This window comes from Puma concolor, chromosome B1, assembly GCF_028749965.1.
Source record: "Puma concolor isolate L17-30 chromosome B1, mPumCon1.1.hap2, whole genome shotgun sequence".
NCBI lineage: Eukaryota > Metazoa > Chordata > Mammalia > Carnivora > Felidae > Puma > Puma concolor.
Genome location: NC_141670.1, coordinates 35324557 through 35336227, shown reverse-complemented (window position 1 = coordinate 35336227; position 11671 = coordinate 35324557). Strand labels below are relative to the sequence as shown.

General features: G+C 53.1%; 1 protein-coding gene across 2 annotated transcripts in view; it reads left to right on the top strand.

Annotated features, from left to right (window-relative positions):
• The first annotated feature begins 279 nt into the window (after positions 1–279).
• The window catches only part of RHOBTB2 (Rho related BTB domain containing 2), a 28438-nt gene continuing 17046 nt past the window's right edge, over positions 280–11671 (top strand). Inside the window, exons 1-2 of one of the 2 annotated variants that reach the window (XM_025932967.2) lie at positions 280–300; positions 6848–6970. In XM_025932967.2, the coding sequence (XP_025788752.1) occupies positions 6915–6970 (56 nt within the window). In that variant the 5' untranslated portion in view covers positions 280–300; positions 6848–6914. Of the gene's footprint in view, positions 301–6847; positions 6971–9936; positions 10552–11671 lie in introns of those variants that run through there. The other variant, XM_086703453.1, reaches the window with a different exon arrangement.

The following is an 11671-nucleotide window of genomic DNA, read 5'->3' as shown; positions in this document are numbered from 1 at the left end:
CCAAGAATGCTCGTCTGTCCAAAGATGGGAGTGGGGCCTCCTGCCCAGGTGGCTTATCTCTGGACTCCACACAGACCTGGATGAGGAGGGAAGTGACCGGGAGGCCAGCCTACTAGTCCCACCCCTGGATACAGTAACCATGACCCTTACCTGGCTCCCCATAGGCTGGGCTTTGGATCCCAGCCCTTAAAATCCGTGTATTGTTTCCTCATGCATTGCCTCCCCCTGACCTGGCCCAGGACACTGCTTCCGGACAGGGAATAGTGATAGGCCAGCTGGGCCCCAGAGGAAAGGCAGGAGGTAAGTCTGTGACTCACGCTCCGCCATCCCGAGACCACCCCTGGGCCCTTTTTCTGTGCCTAGGGGAGAGGAACTCCAGCTCTGGCTGCTCCCCCTGTCCTCACCTGGTGCCTTCCAGAACTCAGCACAATGAGCAGTTCTCAGAATGGGATCTCCTCAGGAGGAGGGAGATGTGGAGGCAGAGGGAAGGTGGGTTAAGGAATTAGGTGTCTTAACTAGGGGTGTAGCAGCCTCTTGACTGTGGAGCAGCAACCCAAGGCAGCCAGTTCCAAGGCAGAAATTTTGTGTGTGGGGAGGGTGCGATTCCACATGCAGTGGGAGCATCAAGGGGCAGTGTCTACAGGTGCCATGAGCCAGGGCACACTTGGATTTCACTCTCTCCTTGGAACCTAGCCAGGAGGGAAGGGGTGCAGGGGTCTCTCCTCCTCCAAGAGCCCTTTTCATACGACTCCAAGCTGCCAGTGGCCAGGGTGGAGCACACTAAATAAAGCCTGTGCTTCTGGGGCCACCTCAGCCCTCAAACCTGCTCTACCTCTGCCCCTCTCCAGTCTGAGGGGCCCCTCCCAATACCAGGGATGCCCCCCTCTGCTGGTTTTCCTGCCCCTGGCTTTTCCTCACTGCTCACCCCAGGGCCCTGTCCAGCCCCTTGATCTTCCCTCCCCACCCCAGGAGCTGCCTGATCCTTCAGGCAGCGGGATCCATTTCTCCAAAAAGAAATGGAGCAGCATCCTTAACTCTAATCCTCGCCCTCTCTTGCCCTCGCCAGCCCAGTCTGGCCCTTCTTTCTAGTCACACCTGGCCAAGTACTCAGGCTTGCGCAAGGAAGGCCTTCCAGGGCAGCTGAGATCCCCCAGCCAGCCTCCACCTCCTTGCAAAGGAGTGGCCGAGTGAGGGAGCTCCTTTTGCTTTAGGAAGGGACGGGGCTGAGACAGGCTTCTTGGGGCCTGAGGATGTCCTGCTTGGTAACTCAGACAAGGGGCCGATGCTGAGAGGTGGGCGGCCGTGGGCCCTAGGGAAGGTGAACAGCACAGCCCTGGACAGAGCCCGGCCGAGGGGGGCTCTGTGAAGGGACCATTTAAGGCTCCAGCTGCCCCTGTTTACAGGTGACCTTTGCCCTGGGCTCTAATTGTATGTCTCCTCCTTGTGCCTTCACTTCTAGGGCATATTTCTTTCCCTCCAGCTGTGAAGCCCTGTCAGTTTCTCTGACATATATGAAATATATATATATATATATATATATATATATATATTCCATCACTGAGTTAAAATGCCCATGCCTTGAGGCATGAAACATTCCCACATTCTCGACTCCCCCTGGGGCAGGGGTTGTGGGGCGAACGTGGGCTGGGAAGGCTCTGAGACAAGCCTCAGCTGGTCCATTCCTGCTCCTCTGCCTTCTGTCTCCCTACAACGATCCTCTCTGATGGCAGAAAACATGTCACCTAATAAGATCACACAGTCAGAATCTCAAAATCGGTGGGGATCATCCACCAGAACCACCTGGTCTCATACAGAGGCCCACAGAGACAAAGTCTGAGGAAAGGGCGACAGCACTGAGCCTGACATAACCGTAAACTCCCTGTGTGACTTTGCACAGAGCTGTTTTCTGCTCTGGCTCAATTTTCCCAACTGTAAGATAGTTATTTTGCTGTGAATTAAGAACAACCTATTAATGCTCTAAAATCAGAGCATGGGGGTGGTGGGGGCTCAGGGGCTGTGCTATCTCCTCCAAGAGGCTCTGGGCCTGCCTGCTTTGCGACCATGGACTGTCACATCGCTTCTTGAAGCTCCAGTTTCTTTCATCTACCAAGTAGCGATAATAGTACCTCCCCAGTGGGGCGCCCGGTGGCTCAGTCTATTGAACGTCCAACTTCCGCTCAGGTCATGATCTCCCAGTTCTTGAGTTCGAGCCCCGCCTCAGGCTCTGTGCTGACAGCTCAGAGCTTGGTGCCTGCTTTGGATTCTGGGTCTCCCTCTGTCTCTGCCCCTCCCCTGCTTTCTCTCTCTCTCTCTCTCTCTCTCTCAAAAAAAAATAAACACTAATAGTACCTCCTCAGAGGATTGTTTTGAACTGTAAATGAAGTAGTATGTTAGCCCAATACTGGGCATATAATAAACTTTTGATAAATTCTGATTATTATGATAAGCTTAAGCATCTTGATGGCCAAGATGGCATCATTATCATTTTATAGTCCTCCCAATCGCCAGCGTGGCACTAGTAGGAGTTTAACACGCGTGTGATCAACAGAACAAAAGATAAGTGAATGAGTGAGCAGACAAACCTCAGTTTTGCCCCAGAGTCTCAGGGTAAGTAGGCGATGTAACTTGGGTTGCATGAGCCCTGTCATGTGCCTTCGGCCTGGCAAGGCTGTTAGTGGCCCATGCCACCTCTGGCTGCAGCGTGGCCACTGGTCGGCCCGCGCAGAGGCTGAGTGTGGTCGGCACTCTGATCCCTCCTGGGACCACGGCTCCACGGTCCTCACTTCCACGTGTACAAGATGGATGGTTTGGCTGTGAGCCAAAGTCTGCTCGAGCCGCTTGGCCACCTTAAAGGCTTTCCTGTCGGGGTGTGGAGATGGCAGCACAAGAGTCTCCTTTGGGGGCTGCCTCCAGCCCCAGAATTCCACCCACAGCTCAAGCCCCGGACAGCTCTCAGCACACATCCTATAGGAGAAAGAAGAAGGTGGTTGGGAGAAAGGCAGCGGAAGCGGGGATGAACTGTCCAAACTACCAGCCTAAGCTGAGGCATGCATTCAGTGGCCTTTGAGGTGCCCTGGACTGTTTCCAGGGGGCTGCATAGCAGCAACTGGCCACACCCTCCCATCTGCCCAGGAACCCATGCCACCGGCTATCTAAAGGACTGAAGCTTCTGTGGGAAGCTTCCAACTCGGAGCACCACCTCCTTCACCCTCTGTCTCTGTGTCAGGCCCCACCCCACCTTACTTCATGCCTTGCCCTGAGGGGCTACTAAGCTAGGAATGGCCACACCCTGCGGTGCAATGCTTTGACTGACGTGGTGACACTGGACCCTGTCTGTAGCCACCCCCTTATTCAACCATGACCCTGGAAGGGGCTGCAATTTCCCAGGGTAGCTGGCTACTAACTCTGGCTGGTGGAGCCCGAGAGAAGACTTTTGGGTCCAGAGGAGTCCAGAGACAATGCAGTTGCCCTGCTGGTCCCTCACCACTGTCACCACCTCAGGAAAGCTCTGCCCAGCATTCCCCAGATGCCTGTTCGGGGGGACCATCCAAAGCTGAATAATGCCCATGAGGGTCCCTGGTGCATTGCCTGTTCGCCAGCTGGCTGTCCTCCTATCTTTGACCTAGCCAGAGCCATGTGAGGATATTTTTATAGAAATTTCTGCCGAGGAGGTGGGGGGAAGGGAGAGGGAAGAATAGGGGAGGCAAAGGAAGGGAAGAACAAGAGGTAAGGAGGAGAGGAGAAGAGAAAGAATGCCATAACGGTGGGTAGGGTAGGTCTTTGGCTGATCCCAGACTTTGTGGAGGACATGGAGCTTTGGGAGCTGGGGGAATTCTCTCCCTCTGGTTACAGGAAGTCAGGGCCAGAGGCTCCTTAGATATCATCCAGGTCAACTACCTGATTTTCCTGAGAACTCCTAGGGGACGGGGACCCAGTTCCAGACTCCATTCCAGTGCCTTTTACACCATTTCCCTTCTTCTGTTGTTGGAGGTTCAAGTAAAAAGTGAAGGCTCCAGGGCTAGGACAGAGGTTGCATGGGTGCTCTGCAAGGTCCGGCCTGGAGCCTTGCAAGGGGAACCCAGAGTGTGGGTGAGGGCCAGGACCCTTCTGGGGAAGCCCCACACAATCCTTTAACCTGGTTCAAAAGCAGCTACGGCCCCCAAACTCCTGTCTGGTTACTGACATGCTGCCATGCCCAGGGTGGGGTCCAAGTTCAGACTAAGCTGAGAATACTGAGCCTCCTAAGTATTTACTAAACAAACCCTGTCCTCTTCTTAGTTTTTAAGATTCCCTGTTCCATGCCGTGCATTCTTTTGTCTGGAAGCAGTAAATAAACAATAATACACATGCACAGTGGACCACCTCTGCAGGCCAACAGAAATCTTTTCCATCTCTCACATGGATTGTTATCCCTATGAGCTCTAGCAGAATTAGCTACCTAGGGAGAAAAGTGGGTCAGAGGAAAGGAGATAGGGGGCTCCTGGACGCCCATCTCCCCTGGCCTCCCTCTCAGCCTCCTCCCTGCCCCCCTCTAGAACACCGCAGCCACATGGAAACCCATGGGGAACAGTTGGGGCTTTTTATAATCTTTATTTGTTAACAGTTGAGGCTATTTTTTTTCCATGCTTGCAAGAGATGCCAATGCCTCATGAAAAAGTTGTGAAAAGAAACAAGTCTATTTTGGGGTGATCAGCCTCCTCAGAGCTTCTCACTTGCAGCTCTGCGGGGCTCCAGGAACGAGCCTGTCCTCTCTCAGAAGCTCTGCAGCCTGCTTGAAGTGAAGGATCTTGGCCCTTGGATGCACAGGCTAGGGGGTGCATTTTTGCCCCCCACTTCTAACTTTTCTGCCTATGAAACAGGACAGTAGTAACACCATGTAGCTTCTTTCTGCTGGAGGCCTATCTAGTGGTGGCTTCTGGTGTACTGTCCTGAGAAATCAACACCCCAGGAGACTTGGGGTGGATCATGCATTTCCCCAGTGGCATTAGTGGTGGTAGTATTTGCAGCTCTTAAAGCATATAAGCCAACAAGTGCTCAGGTTTCTCTGCTGAGCGAAGAGCTGCTTCAAAGCTGCAGTCTATGCTGCGTGGAGGCCTCAGCAAGCTCTGGCTTCCTAGGAGGCAGGGCTAGGGTGGAGGGGCTTGGGTGAGTGGGCAGAGGGGTGTGCATGCTCAGCTGTCTGCCAGCAGGGGCTGGCTGCAGCCTGGCCAGGCCAGACTGGGAGTAGATTCTTCAGCTCCTGGTTTGAGCATCCCCACCAGCACCCACACAGTGTGGTGTAGGAAGGTTGCAAGGGGCTGGGTGTGCTTTGAAGATCCCAAGCAGAATTCTCACTTGTGTTCCTTTCACTGCCTCACCTGTTTGTTCATTTTCTCAGGAGACCCACTGGGCACCAGGGCCAAGGTGGGCATGGGATTTTCCAACCCTGGTAGGTTAGACTGTCAGAATTCCACACCCTCTGTGCTGTCTGATCACCATAGGGGACCTAGGTAGCGTAGGCACAAATGGGGGTTGAGTCCCGCTTTATCCCTTCCCATCCCTTCTCTCTCTCTCTCTCTTTATTTTTAAACTTTAGTTAATATACAATGCAATATTGGCTTCAGAAGTAGAATTTAGTGATTCATCACTCACATACAACACCCAGTGCTCATCACAAGTGCCCCCCTTAATGCCCATCACCCATCTAGCCTATCTCTCACCTACCTCCCAAGTCCCCCTTTACACAGGGATACTGAGCATAAGTCTGTGACGGGGAGCAAGCAGAAATGAAGGAAGAGTTAGAGGGATCACAGAATCTCTGATCTCAGACCTGGAAGGGGCCATGAGAAGATCACCTGGCCATCCCCTGTCTTCTGGCAAGTAACATTATTCCAATGGGAAACTAGAGAGATTAGATTCCTTGCCCAAAGTCACACAGCCAATTTCTGGTAAAGGGGAGACTAGAACCAAGGTTGGCACAAATTACTGCAATGGCTGCTCCTCTACTTTGTTTTTTTTTTTTATTTGGGACTCTTGGGGATCCTACTGTCCACATCCTTGCCCTTACTGGGCTTGGTGGGGAGCCTTCTCTTGCCTTAGCTTTTACCTTATTGTCCCCTGTCCCTGGAGGGCTGTCACAGAGATGCCCCTCCATTACCCTTTAACCTGCTTCCAGAGGTATCCAACTGGCCTCTCCAAGCCCTCCCTAGATTATTCCTTATCTCTCCTAAAATTCTAGAATTTTCTTTGGCTGAACTGTTCCCAAGATTGTGACTGACCATTTAAGGAAGCTGAAAGTGGGAATCTCTGCCTCTAACTATGTTTCCAATTCCTCCCTCCTCGCTCCGCCCCCAAATATTTCCCTCTTCCGTTCTAAGCCTTTGTGGCCATCAGCTGATATTTTGCTGAATCCAATTTGGGTCAGGAGCTTCTTCAGGAAGAAGGATGGCTAATAAAACATAGGTCTTCCATGCTAGGAGCCCTTATTAGATATCATTGCTGGATGAACCTGACCCAACCCTTGTACATGAGAAAACAGATTCAGAGACAGGAGGGAACTGTCTAACGTCCCATAGCTGTGTGAGGACAGAATCCAGGCCTCCTAGTGGACAACCGAGTGCTCTTTTCAAATTACCAAAACCAGTTCAGAATGCACAGCATGGGATGGACCATGAACCCAGTTCTTGTCCCTCAAGGAGCCTCTTGATTCCCTGGGGTGGCCTCTGTCTTGGCCTCCAGGCTGTGTCTCAGCCCAGTGGGCCTGAACAGAAGGAGCCACACTCCTGCCCTGAGTAGATCCTCTGTTTTGGGCTGACTGACCTGGGCACTACTTTGGGTAACTTACAGCTATTTATTACTTCTCTCACAGTCTTCCCCTGGGCTGTCCCATTCACTTCTGTCCAGCCCAGGCAGGAACCCGGAGGGAACACAGAGCAATGGCTACCCAAAGACAAGGCCAGTACAAGCTGTGGAAGACCTCTCTGGACAGCATGTGAGTAGCCACTGGGTGGTGTCAAGTCCCTCCTCATCAGGTTGCCCACCCAAACATTCGTTCTTCCATCAAGCATTTATTGAGTTCCTATTACATACTAGTTGCCACACCAGCAAGAAGGAAGCTCTTGAACAAGCATGGTCCCTTCTCTAAACAGTTCTCAGTACTGTGAGGGAGAGAGAGACCCAATGATAGAACATTGTGATTGGTATTATTAGGGGAGCACAGAAGAAGGGGAGGGAAACTTGCAGACTTTTAGGGAGTATTCATGGTAGGCTTTCTGGAAGAAGTGACATCTAGGCTGAGGCTTGAAGGATGAGTAAGCATTATCCAGGTGGAGGGATGGGAAGGAGAACAGTGTTCAGGCTGAGAGAACTGTTTGAGCAAAGGTGCAGAAGGGTTCTGTCTCTTGTGAGTACCTGGTGGTGTCCCCTGAGCCCTGGGCAAGGAGGCTGAAAGACTCTAGACTTTCCAGATTTGGCTCATTCACCCTGACCAGCTCTGCATGTTGAGATGCCTCTGCTTTTGCTCTCAGCTGGTCCCAAACACAGGGTGGCAATGCCATGTGGCCCAGACTGCACACTGCTGGGGAGGGGGGCAGATTTTATGTCAGAAGGCCTGTGGGGTGGGCTTTGCAGAGGGTTGAGTGTTCCAGGAGAGGGTAGAGAGAAGAGAGACCAGTAGCCTACAAACCGTAGAAAGGCTGGAGCTGCCTGTGAAACAAATGGAACGTGCAGGGTGGAGGAGGACGCACCAAGCAGGGTCTGCAGAGCTTGGGCTGGCACTGAAGAGGCGCCTTCAGAGCCGCAGAGAGAGGAGGGCTTGTGGCGTTGGCTGAGAGCCTGCTGCATGGGTGCCTTCTTGAGAACCAAGAAGGAGAGTGTTCTCCCCAGACTGGGCCTCCTGCTCACCAGCTTCAGAAAATGGCAGCTCGTGATGTCCTTGAGGAGGGTGGTTATGGGGCTAGTTGGAGAGGGTGCCTTGTGGGGACAGGCTCAAGGGGTTTACGTCACTGGGAAGGAGGAGTCACAAGAGGGCTTTGGTGAGGGAAGGGATGTTGGAGGAGGCTCTGACTGGGAATGCCGGAGAGGTGATGCTGTCAGGGAGGACTCTCATTTCAAGAAAAGCTGAGAAAGAAGATTGTGTGCAAAAAGCAAGACAGGGAATTAAGTTGTTGTCCCTCAGCGGGAGACCCTGGCTCTGCCTGAGGCAGTTTGCCAAATGGGAACAGGGGGTGCAATTTCATTTGGCCAGGCTTACACCTTTGAATCCCCACAGGGTAGCCCGGTTGGGCAGGGGCGTTCGCAGGCTCATCTGGCTCTTTTCCCAAAGAGGGAGGAGGCATTGGCTCCATAGAGGCAGGCCTAGGCGCCCATGGTTTTGGGCAGAGGGCAGTTCTGTTTTCCTTCTGTGTTGTGTGAAACGTGAAGCCAACAGGCTGGCGCTCTGGAGCTGGGTGGGGGCAAGCGGGTGTCAGTGGGAGAGGCCATGGCCTCTGTGGCACCCACACAGAGATGTCATGCTATGCTGTCCTCTGGGGCAGGGACCTCTAGCACACAGAAGATGGGCTGAGGCTCTTCAATGCCAAACATGTGGGAAGAACACACCTGTACATGGTTAAGTTTCTTTCCAACGCGTGTATTCCAACCAATACTTTCTGTTCTTATGGAGACTGAATCCTCACTAGAGGGGTCAAGCGGCACCCTCAGTCATTCTTAACCTCTTCTCCAGCTCTGGGTGGATTCAGAAGGAGCAGGGGTAGCATCCCCCACCAATCAGGCACTTATTGAATGAACATGGACCAGGCCAGAAAGCACATTTATCACAAATACCTTAATGGGCAGCTTCCAATTATATGCATTCATGGATGGAAAGCATGCTTCAGAGAATACAAAATTCATGTTTTATTCGGCTTTTTTTTTTTTTTTTTGGCAATGGATTTCTCTTCCTGATCATATCTTGCATAAACTAGTATTAAAGTGGATTTGCATTCTCAGAGCACAAGTTGGAGGGGGTTAGGTGGGAGGCATGTCAGTCTCGACTTTAAAAATTGTCCAGAGGTTATGACAAGATGGATCAAACTGGACTGAGCTGGCTGCTGTAATTACCAGTAGTCACGATCATCATAATCAAACCAGCCTTGAACATATAAACTTCCTTTGGGGACTGCTCATATTACAGATGTCACCCCTTATAATCTCTTTGTTTTACAGAGGAGTAAATCGAGATGGAGAACTCAAAGGTGTCTTAGGCACTGTCTCTGAGGCTAGTGTCTTCATGGCATTTCTTTTAAGAGGTCAGAAGATACTGGTAAACTCTAGGTGGCAATAGGATGGGGGTGGGATGGAAGCAGAGACTGCTGAAGAGGAGGAGAAGTTCTCGATGGGAAAAGATACAGGCGATACAGTGACCCACTCTAAAACTCATGTGCCACAGCAGTCGGAGGCACAGGCTTTAGCTGCACGGTGGTGATCAAGGGAGGAAGGCCCTCAAGTGCCAGGAAAACTCTCAAGCCAGAGTAGGGCCTGTATGGAAACGCTGTGTTCCTCTCCCCAGGGGCAAGGGGTGGAGGCCTGGGTTTAAGGGACAAGGAAAATATGTCAAGTTCCCCTTCCCTAACCGGCATCCCTTCCAGGGCTAAGATGCGTCTCAGAGTTCTTTGTCAGCTTCCCGGAGGAAAGGGGAAAACCCCGTGGGAGTCCAGCGCGGTATTGCCCCTTGCCAGGTAGAGGGAGGAGACCGCCACCGGTGGTGAGCCGAGACCCTCCCAGCCGCGTGCCTCCGGGCTGGGGGAAGGGAGGGAGGGCGGGAGGGAGAGAGAGAGGCCCCCGCGGGGCGGGGCCGGGGGCGGGGCCGCAGGGCACCCAATCCCCTTCTTTCCCCGCCCCCTCCCCGCCCCCAGACCCCTTTCCACCAACCGAGCTCCGCGGTGGGCGGAGCCTGTCACGGCCGTCGCCCTGGGTGCGATTTTTTTTCCCCCTTCTCTTCCTCCCTTTCTTTTTTTTTTTTTTCCCTTTCCTTTTTTTGTGAATGAAAAAAGGAGGTCGTGAGCGGTCCCCGGGACTGCAGCGCTAGGCGTCTTCGCGGCCGCGCCTTCGGAGCGGGCCGGGCGCGTAGCGGCGGCGGCCTCGCCCCTCTCCTCAACTGCGCGTCGCTTCCAGCCTCCGCAGCCAGAGGACCCGCGGCGGCGGCGCGGCCCAGCCGCCCGAGGTCTGAGCGGCCGCGCACAGCCCACTCCGGCGTGCCTCCATGACATTGGGCGCCCGGGGCGCGGGGAGATGCTGATCCGGAAGAGGCAATGGCTGCAGTGCCGCGCGCGCGGCCGCTCCCGGCCCGCCGTCCGGCCTGGGCTGCTCTGTCAGAGTTTCTGATCTAGCGCGACCCGGGCCCGGAGCCTGTAGCAGCAGCAGCAGCAGCAGCAGCAGCAGCAGCAGCAGCAGCAGCAGCAGCAGCGCGGCGGCGCCGGCATCGTCCTAACTTGCACGCGCGGAGTGACCCCCAGACATTTCACTAAAATGAGCGTGCTTAGCAGGAAGAGATGTGTTCCTTACACTAGAAATTACCCCGTCACATGTAGTGGTGTAAGTAAATGATTAATTTCTGTTATGGCCGGGTTGCAAGCTACCTGGAAACGCGCCGCTTCGCCCTCCTGTGCCCTCCCGGCCCTATCTGCTTCCCTTCTGACATTCCCTCCGCTCCCCTTCTCCCCTTCGGTATAGCTTTGGCTGTTGGGGTCTCGGGGGGCGTGGGACTAACCTTTTCCGGGCTTTTCTAGGGAAAGGCGGATGACTTGATTGCTTTGGCGTGTCGTGGCCTTCCCCTCTCCCCATCTTTAAAATAAATTATTTTTATTTCGTGTGTGTGTGCAGAGCAGCGTGTCAGGAAAAAAGGTCCAGAGTGGTGGAAATGTTTCTGTTAAAAACCAATGGAATTTGGATGTTTTGCTCGCCGTTCCGGACATGTTTCTTTCAACCCAACTCCATTGCAGTCTGTGCATCAGAGTTCTGGCAAACTATGGGAGAGATGCTTAGCGTTGTTTGTTGATGTCTGAGAAGGCTTTTTCATGTGTTTAGGTTTGCATTTTTTGTTAATACGATCATTCAAGATCCCTTTGAGTCTTGCTGCCCATTGGATCTGCAGGAGGGATTCATCTCCCCACCTTTCCCGATATTACAATGTCAGCAACCCACTGGCAGCCTCTTTTAATTCCAAGGCCACCCTCTCTGGTCTTCTCTTCCCGATTCTCCCTTCCTATCCATCCTCCTCGATTTTTACCTTCATTTTCAGGATATTCCTCCCTTTTGCATTTTGTAAGATGCAGGATGTGGGATATTGGTTGCTAGGAGACAAGCCAGGCTCCCAGGGAGATTCTGTTGTTTCCTTGACAACCAGACTAGGGCAGCTACAGATGAACAAGCCTCCTATCAGCTGTGGGAGGGAAAGGGGGGCTTTTCTGGGCTCTGCAAAGAGTGTGTGTAGGGGTGTGGGGGTGGGACTGGGAGCCGCTGAGGGTTGTAGCTAATCTGAGCACACCTTGCCTTTTGGCCTGGCCTGAGTACAAAGATCTAGGAGAACAGTGGATAGGAGGCTGTTTGTGGAGAGAGGGACAGGGATCATGGGACAGGGTGGGGAGGGAGTATCTATGTGATTCTGGGATCACTGAAGGAGAGGAATGAATTGGGGGTTGTGATACCCAGGGCT